Source organism: Chanodichthys erythropterus, chromosome 6 (genome assembly GCF_024489055.1).
Source record: "Chanodichthys erythropterus isolate Z2021 chromosome 6, ASM2448905v1, whole genome shotgun sequence".
In the NCBI taxonomy this organism is placed as follows: Eukaryota; Metazoa; Chordata; class Actinopteri; order Cypriniformes; family Xenocyprididae; genus Chanodichthys; species Chanodichthys erythropterus.
In genome coordinates this window covers 18,839,085-18,861,500 of record NC_090226.1, presented here as the reverse complement: position 1 = coordinate 18,861,500, position 22,416 = coordinate 18,839,085, and the positions used below count along the sequence as shown (strand labels likewise).

General features: G+C 38.8%; 2 protein-coding genes across 2 annotated transcripts in view; one reads left to right on the top strand and one right to left on the bottom strand.

The window, feature by feature from the left end:
• Window positions 1–4,390, top strand: part of si:ch211-51h4.2 (uncharacterized) — a 136,560-nt gene extending 132,170 nt beyond the window's left edge. Inside the window, exons 10-13 of the mRNA XM_067387355.1 lie at window positions 2,473–2,596; window positions 2,794–2,863; window positions 3,607–3,710; window positions 3,785–4,390. Coding sequence (XP_067243456.1) covers window positions 2,473–2,596; window positions 2,794–2,863; window positions 3,607–3,710; window positions 3,785–3,947 — 461 coding nt within the window. The 3' untranslated portion in view covers window positions 3,948–4,390. The remainder of the gene's footprint in view (window positions 1–2,472; window positions 2,597–2,793; window positions 2,864–3,606; window positions 3,711–3,784) is intronic.
• Window positions 4,391–5,108: 718 nt separating this feature from the next.
• The window catches only part of tbl1xr1a (TBL1X/Y related 1a), an 80,724-nt gene continuing 63,416 nt past the window's right edge, over window positions 5,109–22,416 (bottom strand). Inside the window, exons 4-17 of the mRNA XM_067388344.1 lie at window positions 14,967–15,069; window positions 14,310–14,455; window positions 13,836–14,055; window positions 13,592–13,724; window positions 13,021–13,162; window positions 12,881–12,944; window positions 12,337–12,434; window positions 11,731–11,791; window positions 11,514–11,635; window positions 11,352–11,426; window positions 11,088–11,215; window positions 7,270–7,435; window positions 7,079–7,180; window positions 5,109–6,990 (exon numbers count right to left, since the gene is read on the bottom strand). Coding sequence (XP_067244445.1) covers window positions 6,964–6,990; window positions 7,079–7,180; window positions 7,270–7,435; window positions 11,088–11,215; window positions 11,352–11,426; window positions 11,514–11,635; window positions 11,731–11,791; window positions 12,337–12,434; window positions 12,881–12,944; window positions 13,021–13,162; window positions 13,592–13,724; window positions 13,836–14,055; window positions 14,310–14,455; window positions 14,967–15,024 — 1,542 coding nt within the window. The 5' untranslated portion in view covers window positions 15,025–15,069 and the 3' untranslated portion in view covers window positions 5,109–6,963. The remainder of the gene's footprint in view (window positions 6,991–7,078; window positions 7,181–7,269; window positions 7,436–11,087; window positions 11,216–11,351; window positions 11,427–11,513; window positions 11,636–11,730; window positions 11,792–12,336; window positions 12,435–12,880; window positions 12,945–13,020; window positions 13,163–13,591; window positions 13,725–13,835; window positions 14,056–14,309; window positions 14,456–14,966; window positions 15,070–22,416) is intronic.

The window sequence follows — 22,416 nt, the reverse complement described above, 5'->3', positions numbered from 1 at the left end:
TGCCCGTTCTATGTAAATTGAATTATGTCTCGTGTTTAACCACTATAAGAGCCAGCGGCAAATCCCCGAGTCACTGGCCGAGATGAAGCTGTTCTCGGCGGGTACAGAATCACTGAACGGCCGCTGACGCACTCGAGCTCGCATCTCCGAAAACGCCAAAACAAATTGTAAAATAGGCGCTGTTATTAAATAAATATTTCAGGTCTAAACAACTACATTCTCGCCTAAAAAACTATTAAAACTACAGTTCGTGGTACAAGAAGTAGTATTTGTAAAAATTACGGTTGATTTGATCGGACGCCATGACAGTCACTTCAAGCGGAGTGATACAAACGGTGAAAAGGCAGTAGGAGTGCTGTTATCACTGAAATATCGCATGGCTATCAGCCAATCAGATTCGAGAACCAGACAGAACTGTTGTATAAATATATATATATATATATATATATAAGAATGTTATCATAACAATTTAAGAACACTCCAAAAGAGCTGTTCAATAATTCAGAATTAATATAAAATGGAGGGAGTCAGTCAACTGATTTATCTGAAGGATTTGTGAGAGTCCGGTCAACTAGTAGAGTCTTTGGTCATCAACACAAGGAAGACACAGTTATAATAAAATCAATGAAATTTATTAACAATAAACATGCAAGAGTAAATACCACAACGATTAATAATAAAATAATGAATATGCACTTCTAAAAAATAGTAAAATAATAATCAAAGGAGAATACTGAATTAAATCAAAGAAACACATAAATGAAGTGAACACAGAATGGATAAATGCAATGCAGTTGAACCGAATGTAGAATGGAAGAGAATTGTATGGGAATGCTTCTTATGGAAGCCACCTAATGGCTCTGGTAAAATGGTGATAAATAATTGCTTATTTATCATTCAACAAATAATATCCCTATTATTTGTAACAAACTGACCTCAAATAACTTATCTAAACAGGTTAGAAAAACATATGCTGCATGTATAAACTAATGCCAAGGTCTCTAGAAAAGAGGTTTGGTAAGTTTATATTTACGTTCCACACAGTCAGGTGATCAGTCCGGTAGCAGAGACGTCTTCCACTGATGATGCAGGCTGTGTGCAGTGGGAGGGCGCGGAGTTGTGATCCAGTAGTCGTGCCACGCTGGGCTGGAGGATGCTGAACTTCGGTTGCGCCAAGAGGGTCCTTTAGGATGGACTGGGCAGCTGGGTCAGATGAATCTTCACAGGTTCCTTTGCAGGCTGGCTGCGTCGCTGAGGAGCCGTGTGGTACAGGCAATGTCTGCCGACGCAGAGGTCCTTTGCGGATTGGGTTGCGCTGCTGAAGGAGCTGTAAGGGTCAGATGAAGTCCCTCAATGCTGGGGCCCTTTTGCAGCTAGAGTGCAGCTGGAAGCAATGAAAAAGGTTTTGCTCGCAAAAGCTTCACCTTAACCGTCTTGTAGTTTCTTTCCTCGTCAGGTCAGAAGCTCAGGACGTGGAGTGTCTGTTAATGTCTCCTTCCCGTCGAGTTGGAAACACAGAACAAGGGTGTGTCTACCCAGGGGACATATTTATCCCTTTCTGATGAGGAAGAGATTGAAATGTGGCGCCTTGCCGATCCTGGAGTGTGATTGGCTACTGTTATCTGAAGCAGCCCCGGTGTTGCTCACCCTAGTGTGGAACTCATTTGCATAGCAGTGTTAAAATAGTGTCTTTAACCTTTTACCCATGCATTACTTCTTTACCAAACCTCTTTCAAATTATTAAAGGCATCATGGGGAACAGATAGACACCAAACACGATATGAAATGGTTAAATCATTGTCCATGTATTTGTTTATCTGTTACCAGGTCTGTCCCATGACCTGCTGTTTTAGCAGTCAGTAACCATTAACATAAACTGTGCTTTGCATGAAGATGGAGTGGATGTGAAGCAGTTTAGATCAAATTAAGGCCTCTAAACATAGGTATGAATGGATTTAGATAGATCTTTGTGGCCTTTCTTTATTTCAGTCGCTGCTGCTCCAACCAGGAGGTCCTGAAGGAATTTTTATGCCAGTCCTTGCCTAGACCTTAGGAATGAGTTTGGTGGTTAGAGTCAATGTGTCGTCCAATGAGAAGTCCTCTCCTTGGTTTTGGTGGGTGCAGAAGGTCCCCCTTCCTGTTCTGGAAGAGGTGTCTGGTAGTTGTCCCAACATCTTATCTGATGTTGCTGAACATTTGTTTACGTTCATTCACCAAAGATCCAATCACGGTGTGGCACATCTTCTTACACACCAGCAGTTAGAGAGGGGCCCTGTCGTAAACTGGCCCCTGGAATGCCATCTTGACTGTTGTTCATATATATATATATATATATATATATATATATAGAGAGAGAGAGAGAGAGAGAGAGAGAGAGAGAGCTAATTAAGTATTTCATGATTGTCTCCTTACATGTAGGCATCAGATTCCCGCAGTGATAATTTCATGACCCAATGTCATCTTCCGTTTCAGTTGATGGTCTCGTCGGCACACACTGGGCGGAGAATGTGGAATGGATGGCGAGAATCAGTGTGAGGCTATTGCCCCATAGCTCACAATGGAGGACATTAGCCCAGAGCTTACAGCACTGCAGACGGTAAACTCTGGATTCAGCCCTGGCAGATCATTTCACAGACCATTTCTTTAAGCTTTTACAGCCCGTCACCGCTCACACAGCCAGCATATCCCTTTACTCTGCTAATAAAAAAGGCTTTTGGTGCATTAAAAACACTGGCTTTGATAAATTGCAATAACTCCCAGACTCAACAACCTCTCTGCTTTCCCCTCTTCCAGGTTTTTCAGCAGTTTCATGTCCTTTCTGGCTTTCGGCCTCATTTTTGTCATTTCAGCTTGTGATCCGAAGGTTGGTACTCATTTGAAGCAGATACTTGGAGTTTATACTAATATTATGTGATGATGATCCATGTGTATTAGGTTCAAATATTTCATTTTTGTTTTCTAACTGCAGTACATCTTGTTAAAGGAAGGATGTGCACTGAATAAATGTTACAAATTTATCAAGCTGCCACTTGCATAAACTGCTTAGACTAGTTAGATATCTATTTTTTTTTTTTTTCAAGTCTGGTTATAACTTTTTAAGTCCGTTACATTTAAAAGGTAGATTGATCTAATTTGGAAAGTGGAACTGATTAGCCCTAACTAATTACTAGATGGTCAGACTAGTTCTTAAGGCACAGTCTTAACTTGGTGGCTATTATAATTCTATACTATTATAGATTTTTTTTTCTTCATATTTTGAATCTGCTTTTATTTTATTCATAAAATGATATATTTTATTTATATTTATTTTTAGTATTTCAACTTCTTTTAATATTTAACTTATTTCAGCTAGTTTCATCTACTTGAAGTACTAGAAGAACTTAATAAATAGAATAAAAATAATAAAAACTATATAGACGTTTAAACTAATAGAAATGCTTATGATATGATATAGTGTTATAACAGTGATTTGCTGATTTACCAAAAACTAAGAGTTTCAGTTTAAAATTTTAGATAACAACACTGACTTCAATTACAGTCCTTGGCCTGTACAAGGTTGAAGACCCCTGATAAAGTAACTTTTCCATCCCATTTTCTGTTGCACAGGGATTTGTTGTGATGCTTGACAAAGTGGTCTCCTTCTCCTTAAACACAGAGGTGGGTTTGTTCATCTTCCTCATGCTGAGGACCTCCAGATCTGAGCGTTTTAAGTGAGTACATTTGAGCATTTGTACATCTGTATGTGCATCCATTCTCCTGTTTCACCGCTTTTTCCCGTTTACAGGCATCTGACAGTGCCTCTGGCGGTGAGCGAGAGACTCTTCAGGCTCCACTGGCTGCTGCCCATCTACTTCCTGTTCGCTGTGGCTTATGACATCTTCCAGAGCATCCTAGAGATCACTGAGAACATGTCGCTCGTCCTCCACACCAATTCTTCTCTTGGATGAGAGAGACTGGATATCAGGTGGGGCAAAATGCTGCTGAGATGCCTCAGGAATGAACAGTTATTACCTCACACTGTGCCAGTGAGCCAAACCCAACACACAACACAGCTAATGTTTTCACTACTATTGATGGTAGTGCATCAATAGCACATACTGATCACCGAACGAGCCTCAGGCAGTGACGCAACAGATTTATAGTTGTTCTTCAGGCAAAACAGCCCCTCATTCACGCATGCTAAGAATATATTTCATATCCCCCCACTTCATTTTAATCCAGTAAATTGCATGTACTCCCAGTGAGTTATGGAAGCATATTTTGATTTCGTCAACAATGCACTGTGATTAAATCTGCAGTCGCACCATCAAACCATAGCAACGTTCCCAGAAAAGCTGTTACTTTTAACAAAGAGATCTTTAAGGAAATCATGGGCTATTATTGTTGTCCAGTAAATAATTTGTGATTTAACGAGCAGGCTGTAGTGCTTTGACAACGAATAAACCACAAACTGCAGAATAAAATATAGTGATTTGATTTGAGAGGTGTGAGTAGGGTTGGGAATTGAAAAACGATTCCAATTCTGGACTTAAGGTCAGGAATCAGATGAGTTATAAAATTAAAATATCAATTCACCCTGCACTTTAAAAAATAAAATATACATTTGATTACAGTTTCTATACCTGAATGTCTTTTGCAGTAAGATTTATAATAAATGTGAATTTCCAAGTTTTTTTTTAACATTATTGGAAACAAAATTAGGAATCGATTAGCAGAACTGGAATCGATAAGCTGAATCAAACGATACCCAACCCTACATAACCTGTTTACATGTCTGTCACGCCGCTGAGTTTATTCATTCAGTTTTTAAAATTGTATTTATTGGTATAATTTAATACGTTTAATTTGTCTAATTTAATAATAATATTAATATTTTGCGTCTAATATTAAAGCGTGACTATTATTAAACTGTCTTATAGGAATAGTTCAACCAAAAACAGTAATGTTGACAGAAAAAAAAGAAAATATGTTTTTGTATTACACAGCATATTATTTAAAAAATAGAATTGTGTAAATGATATCTAAACAATAATACCATTGGCTATATTATCTGATTTTATATATATATATATATATATAGCAGCATCACTTCATTTTAAATAGACAAATCAGGAGAATACAGCTGTAATATCAAAATATACTTTATTTTGGACTTCAGATCTGATTCAAATGACAACAGATCAATGCAATGCAATGCAAAGGGGAAATTTTGCAACCAAAAACGTTTGACTGGGAAAACAAAGGTCAGGTGTGGGGACATCTGAGAACACGTGGGACTCAGAGAGAGCAAAATTGAGGTCTAAGCTGTACACCCTCAAACCGACCTCCAGTAGTTTGTTGGGGTTTCTTTTCTTTCTTTTTTTTTCTCTTTTTTGCTTATTTCTTTACTCTTTTTTTTTTTTTTTTTTAATAGCTACAAAGAAATATGAATTACAAAAGTTTTTTAAAAGAGTACAAAAAGTCCAGGAGACACAGACGCAGTAAGAATAATGATTAGAAATGACACTGGGGAACTGAAAGTTGCTTTGGGCAGGCAGATGCTGGGGCGGTTAAAGAGAAGAGCAAACACCCTTCTGTTGTCGTAGACTGTAATAAATAGTGTTCAGATGTTTTTTTTTAATCAGTTTTACACAGACCTCAAAATACCACACCCTTGTTTAAAATTCAAGGTTAAACATGTAATGTGCTAAAATATCTTTCTGATGGAGGAAAAAGAGATTCAGAGCCTCTATCATGGGACAGACACTCTTTGGGTCTGTGACTATTTTTTTTCCCCTCAATGGATGAGGCATTGAAAATTTTAACTGTCTAAACACTGAGAAAAAAAACAAAAACATTAGTATAGACTGTCCTCATGCATGCAATTACTGTAAATGAACATCAGCATCTCACATGGTAGTGCAAAAAAATCCCAAAATGTCATTTTACTTTCAAAAGCAATGTCATTCAGATGTTTGTTCAATGTTCTGACCATCAGACTTGCTTTAAGTTTTGGGTTGTCCAATAAAAACATGCTCAATGTAATGTATTTGATGTAAGTTTGTTTTTAAATGCCAAAATTTTAGTTAAGACATCATGAACAAGTAAATAATTCATTTATTAAAACTATGTATGAAATAAGATGTTTAATTCGAAATACTGCAAACCTAAAGCAAGTCCTTTGTTTTTAAATCGACATGCATGTCAAACGGTCCTTGGCTGCTCAAACATCTCGACCTGAGGAACAGAATTCTTTGTTAATTTTAAGGGGAACCGAATATAGTATGGGTGAGCGGATGCATTTCCTGTAGATGTGTGCGTGCCTGTTTTTTTATGTTTTGTGGTTAATGTACCTCTCATTTGGGGGGATACGGTACAAGGGGGGAATAACAATTACACCATAGCATAAAAACTAAAAGCAAAGAACAAGAAAAAGATTGAGAAGTTTTCTTTTTCCCATGTCCCCACACGGTTGAAATCACAAGACATCCAGTACCAAAAGACTAAATAACTGTATTTGTGTCAAACGTAGGAAAACATGAGTCCTGGAATCATGCAGCTGTGACGTCAAATCAAATGTGCGAAAGAAAGAGAGGGGGAAGGAAAATAAAATGTTTGATATGTCAGCACACGGAAACTACCAACAAAGATTAAAATCCTTTCGTTTGTTTATTTTGATGAGATTGGTTTTGAAGAACAAATAGTAAAATATCTTCCAAATTTGGTACATACACCAGTCCTCTTGTCTTTCTTCTTCCTCTGCTATATTGTTTTTTTTTTTTCTTTTTCCACCTTACAAAAGTCATTTGAGTGTCTCTGGTTGGAATCACGTCCTCTGCGCTCGGCCTGTGGCGTCAGGGTGCTTGTGTTTGTCTGTAGTGGCTGGCCATGGTTCACTAGGGACTGTAGCAGTTTGAGGGTCAGGGACAGTCATTTTGGCTATGTACACATTCATAGTCGGTCCATGGCTTCCACCAAGCAACGCTATTTCCGCAGATCTAATACACAAACCTACAAAGAAAACAAAAAATATTGCATAAAAATTGGTATTAACACATCCATAACCTTTGCTTGCGGCACAGAGGAAGATTGTACTTACAGAGCCGTCCGACGCACTTGCTCCTACTTTGTCTCCTGCTGCATTCCAGCAAACTTCAAAAATGCCCCCTGTCCCTCTGTAGCTATGGACTAAAGCACCAGTCTGTGGAAATGACACAGACAAAAGAGTTCATGTCGTGCTGTAGTGTTGATTAGTTTGCATTTGATGAATCTGAAAACGTCCAGTCTTACCTGTGTGTTCCAGATGTGGACACACTTGTCGAAAGAACCGCTGGCTAGATGGCGTCCGTCAGGGCTAAAGGCCACGCTGTACACGGGCTCCTGGTGTTTGGTTAGTGTGTGGATGCAGATGCCTCGATCTACGTCCCAAAGCCGAACAGTGGAGTCAAAGGAAGCACTAGAGTTGTCAGAGAATAACAGAGTTTGTGTTTGTCATTTATGGTTTTATTTGAAAGCAGATTTTTATTAGGGATGGTACGTCACAGAAAATCTGGCCAATACCGCTAAACTATTGATTTTTTTTTTTTTTTGTGGCCGATGACCAGCATTGGAACTCAATGGAAACATTACATTTTTATACTATCAGTTGAGTCAAAAGCCCCCCGCGAGTGTCACACGTGATTCAGTATGTGTAGTAGTAGAAAATGCAGCGCTCATTTATACAGACCTCCGATTTCAATAGCAGTCTTTTTTTAGCTTTTATATTCAGACTTTAGTCCGTATCGATATCTGATTCATTGTACAGCCCTACTTTTGATTTATTCATCCAAAAATTACCAAATCCTGTGACGTTTCGCTTTATACAGCAAGTTTTTGTTACTGCTACTCCACATTGCGCTTAATGGCCACTGAATAGATACAGCTGCTGATTCAGCTATGCACCGGTATACCGCCCAGCACTACATTCTTGCCTAAAAAAAAAAAAACTACATTCAGTAACAACCGTACAATGTCAAATTATGGTGGCTTTGCTCGACCGCCATGACACTCTCACCGCTGTGTGTGTGTATATGTGTTTATGTATACACTCACCTAAAGGATTATTAGGAACACCATACTAATACTGTGTTTGACCCCCTTTCGCCTTCAGAACTGCCTTAATTCTATGTGGCATTGATTCAACAAGGTGCTGAAAGCATATTGATAGGATAGCATCTTGCAGTTGATAGAGATTTGTGGGATGCACATCCAGGGCACGAAGCTCCCGTTCCACCACATCCCAAAGATGCTCTATAGGGTTGAGATCTGGTGACTGTGGGGGCCATTTTAGTACAGTTAACTCATTGTCATGTTCAAGAAACCAATTTGAAATTATTCGAGCTTTGTGACATGGTGCATTATCCTGCTGGAAGTAGCCATCAGAGGATGGGTACATGGTGGTCATAAAGGGATGGACATGGTCAGAAACAATGCTCAGGTAGGCTGTGGCATTTAAACGATGCCCAATTGGCACTAAGGGGTAAAGTGTGCCAAGAAAACATCCCCCACACCATTACACCACCACCACCAGCCTGCACAGTGGTAACAAGGCATGATGGATCCATGTTCCCATTCTGTTTATGCCAAATTCTGACTCTACCATCTGAATGTCTCAACAGAAATGGAGACTCATCAGACCAGGCAACATTTTTCCAGTCTTCAACTCATCATTTTTGGTGAGCTCGTGTAAATTGTAGCCTCTTTTTCCTATTTGTAGTGGAGATGAGTGGTACCCGGTGGGGTCTTCTGCTGTTGTAGCCCATCCGCCTCAAGGTTGTGCGTGTTGTGGCTTCACAAATGCTTTGCTGCATACCTCGGTTGTAACGAGTGGTTATTTCAGTCAAAGTTGTTCTTCTATCAGATGAATCAGTCGACCCATTCTCCTCTGACCTCTAGCATCAACAAGGCATTTTCGCCCACAGGACTGACGCATACTGGATGTTTTTCCCTTTTCACACCATTCTTTGTAAACCCTAGAAATGGTTGTGCGTGAAAATCCCAGTAACTCAGCAGATTGTGAAATACTCAGACCGACCCGTCTGGCACCAACAACCATGCCATGCTCAAAATTGCTTAAATCACCTTTCTTTCCCATTCTGACATTCAGTTTGGAGTTCAGGAGATTGTCTTGACCAGGACCACACCCCTAAATGCATTGAAGCAACTGCCATGTGATTGGTTGATTAGATAATTGCATTAATGAGAAATTGAACAGGTGTTCCTAATAATCCTTTAGGTGAGTGTGTATATATACAGTCAAACCAAAAATTATTCATTTTTGATATATTTTTACTAGTGGGTGCAGGACACTATAGTTCATTTAAGTGAGGATAGCAAAATAAATTCTTCATGCAGTGGACTACCAGTAAAATTGATAAATATGGAATCAAATGATTCAGACACTTTGACCTGACCGTGTTTTGCTTAGTGTTATCTGACATAATTGAGATGATTTTTTTTCTGACATGCTTTACCTCTGAGATCTTGTCATATTTTATTACCATTTTTTTTTTTAACTATAGTGAATAAACTGAATTAATGAATGAAATGTTCAAGGTGTCTGAAAAGATTTTGGTTTGACTGAAAATAGAAAATTTTCTTTGTGGATTTGCTTGTTCACGTAACAATTTGTGGCCTCGCAGCATTTAGACAGTACGTTACACGCTCTCCTGCATGAGAAAGCACAAGTAAATGGGTAAATGTCAGTTCAGTAACTGTTGTAAGTTCAGTTTTTATGTGCATAGGGGTATGTGATGAGTATCGTCAATGATGATATCGTAATTGTGTGATGTATGCAGTTATTAAATGCCCTCAAAATTCAAGATACACAAGCAAAATTCAAGATGCCCTGATGAGTTTGTCTAATACATAATATTACATTATCACACAAGTGTTTCCAGCAGACCAGAGTCTCCGTGCAACAGGCAGAAATGTATTTTAATGTACATGTAATCTGCAGTTTGAACGAATAAATGAATCAGTAGTTTGAACAAATTGGTTGAATGAATGACTCGCTCATTAAGACACTGACTTGCTGCCACCTACTGGTGATTTAGTTTCATATTTAAAGTACATTAATTAAAAAGTTAAAATTATAAATATTGAATTAAATTTATGTAGACAAATTGTAAATGCTGTGTAAACATATTAAAGCCACTTCTCATACCGCTTCTGTGTCACCTCTGTATTGCAAAGATGGATTTTGTTGATTTCATTTGATTGGTAACAGCCCTATACTGTGCTATTATTCTAATTAAATTTAATTTGAATTTGATATAAAATGTGATGCAATAAGTTTAGAAAAATCCCCTTATATAGGTAGAAATGCCTCTGGCAAATATTGCCCCTTAAATCAGCCATAGTTCAAGCACAAAAACACACTCAGAAAAATATAATCTAATTATTATCAACAAACTTTAAAAATATAGAGATTTTTTTCTCAATATTGCACACTCCTAATGTATAGTATTATTTTTTATTCCTTCAGGTCTTAAAGTTTGTGGGTTCGAGTCTCAGTATGGGCAGGAAATGTAGATGATGAATTAACAGCACACTCTTCCACTTTCATTACCCACAGCTGAGGTGCCCTTGAGCAAGGCAACTAACCCTGAATCGCTCCCCGGGTGCTGCAGCAAAAATGGCTGCCCACTGTTCCGAGTCTGTGTTCAATACTCACTGTGCTCATACTGTACACTTGGATGGGTCACATCTAGCTGGTTCACTTTATCTGAACTGGGTTTGGCCCATTTAACTCATTTCCTCAACAGCATTTAAAACAAGTGATTTTGATCATTTTCACAGAACTTTAATGGCCCCTAGAATATTTTGTTGGATGATCTGAGCATAAAATATATAAAAAAAAATAACTATCTTCTAATGCTTGTTTCTGCTTCTATTGTTTTTGGATCTGGAGATTCTGTTACTCTCAGTAGATGCATAATAGCACCCCCTACAGTATAAGTGAAAACATGTATTGTCTGAAAATTCTGTCAATGGCAGGGAAAGAGTTAAAGCAACCCCTACTTCATGGAGCAGCTGGTGAATGGAATATTAAAGGATGGTGACTCTACCTGGCCAGCATTAGATTGGCATTGGGGTTGTTGGTTCCTGGACCTGTGGGGCTCCATTTGATAGTGTAGATTTCTTTGCTGTGAGCTTGCAAATCATGAACACAAGTGTCCTGTTTCATACTCCAGATCTAGGACATTGGAAAAAGCAATGATTTAGATCACCAGGACAACATCTGCATTTCAAAATGTCTTGTGAAATGTGTACTATGTACTTGCAGTCATGTACAATTCTGAAATTCTATATGGTGTGGTAAGGAGTCTTACCTTCAGAGTCATATCATCAGAACACGACGCCAGCAGGTTGCCAGTCGGATCCCATTTGATTGCATTAACTTCATTCTGGAGGCAGAAAAAACACATTTTGATATTCATCTCTTTGGTAGACTGGAGTTGTAGGAAACAGTGGGAAGAGCAGACAGTTCTTACTGTGTGTCCTTGGAATGTCTTAATGGGTCGGTCCTGGCCCAGTTTGCACACATGGATGCACATGTCTGTGCTACAAGAGGCAAACGTGTTGTTACTCTGCCAGTCTACGTCCAGAGCGGGTGCTGAAGTGAGAGGGAGAAAAGGCCACAGTATAAGAGCTTTTTCCCCTCAAAATAGTCAATTGCTCACAAAATCAGTATATATTATTTCTGTGAACCTGAATGAAACGGGAACTGCTGTTTGGCTTCCCCTGTGTGAGCATCCCAAATGATTGTTGTCTGAAGAAAAGAAGGAAATATTAACTCATCTGTGACAGGGTGAACTGATATGTGTATGTGCCACTAGCAACACAAACGTATTAACTAGGTGAATTATTCACTAGATACTTACATTCTCTGAAAAAAATGTGAGTAGTGGATGACTGTGAAAAACTCAACTACAACGCTAGTGTCCTAGGTCAGGGATTCCCAAACTTTTTTTGTCAGTCAAACCTAAAATCTTTACTTGAAGAAATCATCTGAGTTAATGTTTCAATAATTTAACATTCACATTATCATGGTTCTCTGATGTTGGTTTATCATCACATGACATGCAGATAAACAAAATAAATTCATCAAATGTTTTTAGAAAGCATTTTATTTGTTGTTTATATTTTACATCTCTATGATTTCACAAACCCCAGTTTGGGAAACCCTGGTCCAGGTTTACTATCGTTTTAGATGTCAGGGTGTTGCTATGCGGTATTGCAGTAGTTTGTAGCATGTTGCTATTGTTCTGAGTGCTTTCTTACTACACTTTACAGACCGTAGTTTCCTTCTCATACCTTATCAACACCGGCGCTGAGGATAAAGTTTCCTTTTTTGTTCCATTTTAATGCGAAAATTGGACCTTTATGTTGCCCCAGGGTACTGGCCAGATTACCTGTGAATGAACACAGTTCTGTCATGACAACTCTCTGAGTGTTTGGCATGGTAATGGATATGACAACGTTTGGTCTTGGTGGAATAGATCTGCTACGCTGCTGCTACTGCCAATACAAACACGACATGCTGCTGCTGCACAATATAGCATACATGAATTACCCTTATCAGATCTATACAGGTGGAGCTGGGGAAGGTGGAGGGTTTCTGAAAGCGTACTGCAAATGCTGAACAATTATTTGAGCAGAGAGCTCATTGGTTACTGATACAACAGGAACCAATCAGCTGTGCCCTATAGAGAATTATGTGATTGCAAGCAGGTTGAGTTAAAGACCTATTAGCCTGCGCCATCTAGAGTTTCATGACAGAACTTTGTATTTATCAGACTGCTAAATAGACAGAGAGAAAAGCATGCTGCTGCAGAAGGCAAAAAACATGTTTGCTTACCATCTTTAGTCCATATTCTTGCAAAGCCATCATAGGAGCCTGTTGCTAATAGTGTACCTTCACTCTGAAAAACACGAGGCGGAAACGTTAGTCTTTCAATAAACACACAATAGGCAGAGTGTTGTCGGAGCTGAACTCACGTTCCAGTCTAACGATGTGACGTCTTTGTTGCTGGGTACATCTTGGCCACCTTCCCGTATGCAGTGCCTCAGGACGAGCTGTGTAGAGCTACTACTGCTGTTCTCGCTCAGATTCCAGATACGTGCTGTCGAGTCTCCAGACCTGCGAAGAGTCAGAGTATTAAATAACACTGCATTCATTGACTTCTCTTTTCTACAGATGCACCAATCACACTCGTTCTTTCCCAATAACGATACTCAAACGATCTTTTGCCAGTTTCTATTCTTGTTGTTTATGTACACTATTCCACACTGTTTGGAATGGATTGGTGTTTATAATAAAATATACTGCTACTACATATTACAATTAAACTTTTGGATAGTTCTGTGGCCTTTCTGGAGCTTGAAAGTGCAGGCAGTCCATGACTAACCCAAGTATCGGCACATCTGAAAGATGTCGATCAATTTAAAAAGGTCAGTATTTTAACGGCGTTACCAATCCAGCCATCAGATCAGTGCATCCCTGCTGAGTACTCAGTGAGGATGAATGGATAAAAGGATTCAGTGATGGAAAGAGACTGTATAAACTGACCCGGAGGCAAGCAGGTCACTGACGGGGTTCCAGGCGCAGATGAAGACCTCTGACTCGTGACCTCTCAGGACCATGGCTTTATTCTGAGGGATCTCCACATCCACGTCAACCTCCATCATGTCTGCATGGTTATCTGCACATATCATCACATGACGTCCATGATTAAGAGGAAGGACGCCACAGTACATAGCTGAAATCTACAAAATTCACACCATTTTCAAAAAACAATCATTCAGTGACTCACTAGGTAAGGCGTGTGCACCGTTCTCCTCTCCATTTGCGGTGTTCTCTCCATTTTTGGCGTTACCCTGCATATTGGCGCTGGTTGCAGAGGGCGCTGCGGCGGCCTGTTGCTGGGCCAGTTTGTCTCGGTATGCCTGCTGCCGGGTTTGTACAACATCAGGCATCACCGCATCGATTAATGACAGAGATTCAATTGGCCGCCCATCGAACAGTGTGCCGTCCTGCGGACGTAAGTCAACATATCAGCCATGCACTCAATGTTTAAGAGATTTTGTGCATCTTAACTAATATCGTTATCTGGGTGAACCTCACAAAACCAGCTTGGATTTCAACCCAAAATAAACAAGAAATGATAATATTTTTAGAACCACTCAGACTTTTGTCATTAATATCAACAACCAAAACTATTTAAGCATTATACACCTGTGAATAAAAAAAAACCTTGATTCATCTGTAATTAAAGCTGTGATGTCACCTCATTGATGCTGACTTCAGCCTCCACATACTGCAGGCCCTTCTGGATGATGGAAATCAGGGCAGCAGGGGGCACTAGGGCGCCGTTGATGTTAGACTGACTGATGTGGCTCTCAATGCCGAATGTGAAGGCCGAGTGGGAAAACCCTGCCAGAGGGAATGATAAACACTTCAGTGTGACGCTTGCTGGATCAACTTTCTCTCCAGTGAAGGGTATCATGTGTGCTCCCTTAAACAACGCCCTGACTGTGAACAGTCATAGTGTTTTACTGTAACCAATGCTGATAACAGCTTGTGTCCCAAAACTCGTAGTGACAGATACGCAAGTGATATGCAATAAAGAGTGAAAGGAATAGTTCCAACAAGATGTGAAAATTCTGCTTTATTTAATCCCCCAATGCTGTTTTTTTTTCCACCTAACACTCACGTAGATATTTTATGAAAAATTGTTATGCAATTAATGTCATAAAGAAGCTTTCATGTAGCTACAAAAGACATGTGGACCGTTTTGATTATACTTTATGATATTCTGGTCCTTTTTGGATACATTAACAACCTCCTGGTCATTATTAATTGTCATGATCGCAAGGGCTGCACGAGTTTGTTTGGATACAACAATTTTTGAAGTGATCATTTGGGACGTTTAATCAGCACTTACCTGACTCCTGCAGGTATCTATACACCAGGAAGTTGACCTCATCGCTGCTAATACTCATCTTCACACCTGCTTACACCATGAGGTCAGCACACAGGACACAAGCCTGAGAGAGAAAGGACACAAACGATATCAGAAAGCCATCTCAAAGAATGACACTAAAAACGGCAACAGAAGAGGTATGGATATTGCCGGGCTTTCTGCCTTCCACTCAAGGGACTCAGAGTGTGTGTATATATATAAAAACATTGCAATAAGGGGGTAAAAGCTCTCTTTGTCAGCAGGAACCTGAGTGTGTACTATGCTGCCAGAGGTTACCAAGGGCTTCACAGCCCTGCATGGCTGAATAACAAGTTGTAGTACCTGAAGTATCCATTACACTGTGGGGGCACTGCTGCACCAAACCTGCAGAGCAGTAAAAGCATCTGCCACTGAAAATGTTTACATGAGGGCTACTACAGAATACCTTTGTTTACTTGTGTTTGACACTTGAATTCATAGTGATTTTGGCATTACAGAGCTGCCAAGATGTCAGTTTACACTTACAGATGCGTTTAATTTTGTAGCACAGGAACATCTACTTAAAATTAAAAGTGACCTAGATTTGACAATGAAAATGTTGGTCCTTGAACAGTTAAATTGTTCACTTTATGATAAAAAAAAAAAAAAGATTCTCAAAGACACTGCTAAAGTTGTTCATGTACAATTTTGGATGGTTTATTCAAATAATATGCTATATTAAGCCTCAATTGTAAGACTCCACTCAGCATTGGACTTCCTCCAGAAAAGAGCATCACCGAGCACAAACATTTTCAGTTCCACATCGAAAAGCTGCATAACCACAAGTGGGCCAATTCTGAAAAGTGACCCATTTCCTCACGACCTCTGTGTCCACCATTCCAGATCACATCCTCATTTATAGAGAAGTGAAGTGGAAAGTGTTTCCCCGTGGCTCGCCATTTACAGCCATAGGATGTGGTTTGTTTGCAAGAGGGATGGTTTTCTTCTCCTCAGAGTTCTTGCTTGTGATCGTTTTTGAGCAATGAGGTTTTGTTCTATTTCTAGACTGTTCCGTCATGTGATGTAACACCTACCTGTTCTCTTCTTAACTGACTACAGCTTGTTTTTGAGAAACATTTAGCCTGCTGATGAATGTTCAATTAGCTGGCTGAACTTCTCAGAGTCGCCTGTCTTGCGTTCCTTTCATAAATGATGCAAAAGTATGCAAATAGGAGCATCATCAAAAGGCAGAGTGTGTCAAAGCCAATCAGATAACAGAGATACTGCAGCATCCAAATCAGGCCAAACGGTGCCACTGAATCGATATATTTTATCTCACAGCATAGCCAAATTAAATCCCTGCAACAGTGCGGAGTGCTCATCTATATTATCGAGCAGCCGAGTCGATACCAAGGAGGACCGCTACCTTTCAATAAATCAGGCCTGCTCTTCAGGACCACCTAGCCTGTAAACCAGAGCAGGGAACTCCAGGCATTTACAGTTAGTTCAAGTAAAGAAACCACGGGTGGGGAAATTCCCTCATAGACGTGACACAGAAAGAGCTTTTATTGAAACGGGTCACAGCAAACAGGGACCTCCATGAGATATATCGCCATCTGCGCCTCGTAAATCGCCCTCAGGAATGCAAATATCACAATACGTCCTCTGCCTTGGACGACATTTTGGTGTGCTGGAGGATGCTTAGTGTGTAGAGTAATCTTCATTGTATAATCAAAGGCGGTGTGGGTTGCGTAACAGTGGAGCGCAAGCACTCAGGGTGAGGGAGTTTGCACTGTGTTATTCAAGGCTGAGGGGGAAGTCTGAGAGGAAACACTATTTAACTGGTTTGGGTGAAAGGTGTAACGGACGGCTATCGGAATACAGACTGATAACAGGCCACTTTATAGCAATAATGTCAAAGGCAGCCACGCAGAGGGAATTTACAAATCAAAAATGGTGATAAAGTCTTTCTTTTGCTGCTCTAGAGTGATTATTTGCATGTTCAAGTGGCAAATAAGAGAATCTATATCAAAGAAAATAAGTCCTCTGTATTCAAGTTTAAAGTGCCCCTGTGGTGAAAATCAGGTTTTTAATGTTTATGTCTATGTGGTGTTTTTAAGACAGACCATGCGCAAATTCATAAGTATTTTCTGTTTAAAACTTTAGTGATCTAAAGATGCGGTTTGAAATTGCTGCTGTTTGTGACATCACAAACCATATCATAACCAATCACATCAACATGCCAGTGGGCTTTAGCATATCATTAACCATGACCGCTCTGAAGCTGGAGAGTCTAAAGAGAAGCTAGGTTATCCTGTTATATTTTTCTGTTGATATATTATATATATATATATAAAAATCGGGTGGATTTAGCAATATAGCCGGTGTATGATGTTTAATACGATGCTATGATGACCTATATGCCTTTCTCCACTGACGTTCTGAGTTGTTCAAAGCGTTTGTAAGGATACCTACTGATTCTTAGAAGGCAGCTGTCTGGCGAATGGGAGCATAGTTTGTATAACATCAGCAACACATTATTAGCAGCTGTTTGGTAATGTTGTCAAGCAAAAGGCTAATAATATTAATTACCGTTATGTGTTCGACATTGTAAAAAGCGACACCATTGTGCAGCGTTTACCTCAGTAAGTTGACCGAGTGGATCTCCGAGCTCATGCAAGTTAGTGGAGGATACTAGGATAGTTTTTGATATTCATAGATCTGCATATACTAAATGAAGCAAGGGTGTAGTTACATTCAATTTGTACGGAATGAAGATTTTTTTTTTTTTTTTTTTTGGTGATCAAAGATGAGTTTTAAGGGATAAAATGATTGACTATGGGGGACTTATTTAAATATATATATATATATATGTAATGATGTCAAAAAAAAATTTCATGTAGTGTAAAAGTAAAAATATTTTTTACACCTTTATTTTTAAAAGGTTCATATTTTTGTCAAGATTAAACCTTTTCAAATATTAATTTTAATATATTCATATATTTAGCAACATTATGCTAAAATATTAAGTCTTTTAATTAAAATATAAACAGAGCCACAGTTTATACACTCTTCTGTAAGTCAACATAGCTTACTTTTAGTCGTCTCATTGAACTGGGAGGAGAAAATGTTTTAGCACTGAAAATCTGCACACTTTTAACTATAGAAGAGGCTGATTACACTTCTCTGTGTGTGTGTGTGTGTGTGTGTGTGTGTGTGTGTGTGTGTGTGTGTGTGTGTGTGTGTGTGTGTGTGTGTGTGTGTGTGTGTGTGTGTGTGTGTGTGTGTGTGTGTGTGTGTGTGTGTGTGTGTGTGTGTGGCAGTGGTACGTTGGGCTTTTCACACGACTCCCTTGACAACAGTGAACTTGATCCTCTCAAACCTCTAAGGGCCTCAGTGAACAATGAGAAGCCTGGAGAGCTTGTGTTCTTGTGTAACACTGACCATTGGATGCAAATTCCTAAAGACACTCTTTACAGTCTCAGTATTCCTCTTCCACCAATTAAGCACAAAAGAAAATATCCCAAAAGCCCAAACATTAAAAATCTGTCTCAAGAGTGCCATGAATTGAGGGGATTATATTTGAAATGTTTTTAAGCAATATTTCAGAGAGATAAACAGTCTTCTACTAAAATGTAAAGCACTCGGCTACTTGTAAAACAAGGTAACATAACAGAAGAGCTCTGAAGCAGACGTGCTACATATTCGTGCTACGTGCTACATATCCAGACAATTGTGCCATTTTTCTTCCTCTTTTCAAGGCAATTATGTCAACTCCATTTTCACCAGACGCTTTTGGAGAAATCAGCATATGGCTCACATCCCTCCGTCAGCAAGTAACAATCAGGTCGAGTTCAAAGGCAAAGCAGCCCAATCAATCCGGCAGGAACAATGACCGTTGCTTATTAGATGCCACACGCTAGTGAATGCTGTCACAAGCCATTAAGACAGATGCTGGCCTAAACTGCTTGTGATGCAACCTACTCTCCAAAGGGCAAAAAATAAAATAAAATTGGACCAGCGAGATTAACGCGTCACCTCACCTGACCTACTTTGAGATCTGGATCCATCAGTGTCTGTCTGAACATGGTGGGGTGGGGGAAATATGACACACCATAAATGGATTTCCCTACTCTTCCTCTTTTGTGTGAAGTGTCCTAGAAGCAGGTCAATGGATCCCACTGGATGTGGTCAAACAAGTATACATCTGCCGCAGGCCTCGTAGTCTGTTTTATTAAGGATCTTTTAACTGCTGCCCTGCAAATGACAATGGTCTGCTGTAATGGTCTGTCAGTTACAATAACAACGCCACAGTGTTTACACTCTTCAGCTTGCACATTAAACTGGGGTAAGGAGAATGTATTTTAGCTTCCTGTGGGATCATTAAACTTTCTTGTTTCAGTTCCAACAAAAGTTGGATCAAAGTCATTCTGCAACTTCTCTGAAATGACAAAAGACATTTCCATCACTGTTCAAGTAGGTGAAAGTTGATTCTCGTTTAGAAGCAACAAAAAAAAAAAAAAAAACAAGGTAAGTGCCGATTGACAATTGTCATATTTCATCTATCAAAATTGGTTTAGTTTTCAGTAGTGACAGGAAAAACTAAGCTTTTCGAAACTTTGAATTGACAACCAACCACCTCGCAAAATGATTCACTGTTTCAAAGGACTCAAAACGTCACCTGCTGGCCACAACAATGTAAATGCAGCGAAAACCAATCACAGTCATGCATAAAAACACATTTTACAAACCAGTTGCAAATGTTTTATTTAAGGTGGAATCTATTAAATGCAAATCATCTATTAAAAACAATTAATTTAATACCATTAAAGGTACAATATGTAATAATTTTGTCCGCTAGAGGTCGCTAGAAGCCTATTCAAAACAAAGGTGTAGCTTGATGACGCCAAGTTTTAGAGCAGAATCTTGGGACATGTGGTCTCCATCTCAAGGGACGGTGCAAAAGAATAGGGATTGGAGTCGGGAAGAAATCATGTTCATGGATGAGATTATTAACATTACTGTAATGTGAAGCAGAGCAGGACCGAGTGTTGTGGGAGCTGAACGAGGAGCTGGAGCGATTGTGCAACACACGCCTCACGAGCAGCAGAACTTTTATTACAGTCATGAGTATGAGGTAACGCAGCTCTGTTTATTATTAGATACATTTGAGAGTGTTGAAAACATTATAACGTTACTCTGTGTTCGCTCGGCGGCTGCTGTGAGACACTTGTTTGAGACACACTGCAGTAAGACAGATCGATTTTAGAATATCATATTAAATATTGGATGTCTTGTGTTGATAAATGGCATGCAATTAATTTGAAAACCTATTGTATGATGGAGAAAATTATGTATTACTGTTAATAAAAAATAAAGCCTCATCTGATTATAATATGTTAGCTACTTGACAAAATAGTGTTTTTCTCTGAGGCATGGTAAAGCATGGTAAATTGAAAAAAAAAAAAAAAAAGACTAAATGTGTTGAGCTATATAACAGTTCATTTTTGTCTATAAATTTATCAAAACAGTTGTTCCTTTGTCTATTAAAACATGTAATATTTTAAAGCGTCTTTGGTGTTTCCGTGGTTTCTACAAAAAAAAAAAAAAAAAAATCAAGCGTAACGTGAATATGACGCAGGCGACTCCTCACACGTCCTGGAGCCTATTTACAAATAGTTGGAAAAAAATGGGATATTGTAAGTACTCAAGTGAACAAAATATATAACACTGGCCTAGTGGTTTTTGGATATTTTACTGCAAAAATATTACAGATTGCATCTTTAAGTATGAAGGGTCTTTATAATGTTTTATTTTATTAAATTATAGGCCTTGTTTTGTTGGTTTTATTGAGCGCTTGGCTAATTACAACTCTTCCGTTTTGGAATGAAAATGTCTACAAATAAAATTCAAAATCATCTATAGACACTGGTTCATGAGATCACCCTTAGCACCAAACCATTGAAATTTCAAAACATTTCAAGTTATGATGTAATGAAGCCTTGTTTACTCAAATCACGAGTTTGGCAGTTTGATGTGCGCTACGAAAAACTGGTTAAAAAAACAAAAAAAAACAAAAACAAAGTTATAGTTAACAAAATTACTAGTTTTTAGTATGGGAAATATAATTTCTTGTTTTTCTTTTATGATGACAATTCAACATTTTCTCACCCAGAATGAAGTTGAATGTGGATCTGATGGCATTTCTTTGCATATATGCAACCTACATCTTTACTTAAAATTTGACTTTTAAATAACTTTTTTTAAGCAGTTATAAGATAATTGAATTTTTCACACATTTTTTTTTTTTTTTTTTTTTAAGAGAATTTCAAATCCTTGAAGGATTCACAGACACTGTTAAAACTTCTGCCAACAGCATGAAGTACACACCACATGGCAAATGTTGAAAACAGTAAAGTTTGTGGGTGATGTAACAGAATGACATTTCAGAGACAGAGAAGGTTATCTGCATATGTTGTGACATTGCTTCTGAGCATTGCTGTCACTTTTCTGTCTGAGGCGGATGTTCACAGCATTTTTGTAATAAAATGTTGACTATCATAACGAATTTATCTATGGAGCACAGGTGAGAGTCGACGTGCTGCTCCATACCAGGACTTAACTGAGGGCAAAAAAAAAAAAAAAGGGTAACATGAGGACGAGACCTAAACTGCCTGGATTCCTGGAGGACCACTGAGGTTTGCGTAACATTTTTGCCCTTTGAGACCATAAATCACCTTGAGAACTCTGTAGCATGTAATTTAAAAAGACAACAATGTGACTTGTTTATAGAAAAAAGGAAACATTTCAAAGTAAATGGGTTACAAATTAAACCAAGCTCCTTTCTAGAACTGATTAAACTTGAAAAAATGAAAGTGATAATTATCTATATTGACAGATTCATACATTTCAACCTATAATTTTGTTGCTAATTCGCATACCTACACGTATGCACACTGTGACTATTAATTATTGTAAATCTACTGTCACTGAAAGTAGCAAGTCATCAGCATGTTGTTTTTGAATCTAGGTGAAAAACGATGTTACCATCCTGTAACTGAATGATCCTGAGGGCTAATTTCATGTGCTGTAGCAGAGACACAGACGTGCTGAGGATGTTTAATGAACTCATTTGCCTCTGTTAACGAGTGACGCTAAATATGGCCTGATTGCCTGCAGCTACAAAGGTAAACTATGTGTACGCCAGATGAAGCCCACCCTACAGCCTACACAGCATTTCTTGTGAATCACTAAATTCAACACCATGTTGGACCAAAGGTGAGGCATTGATGTGTATGTTAAAGGACAAATGTGTCATGAACTAAGTGGAGAGAGGAAAGCAATGCAGAACCTCGAAGGGTTAATCTCACAAAACCTGTCCAAAAATGTGCTCAATTCTCATAAAAAGGGAAAATTCTTCATTTTCTTTATGCATTACACAAAAATTCAAAAG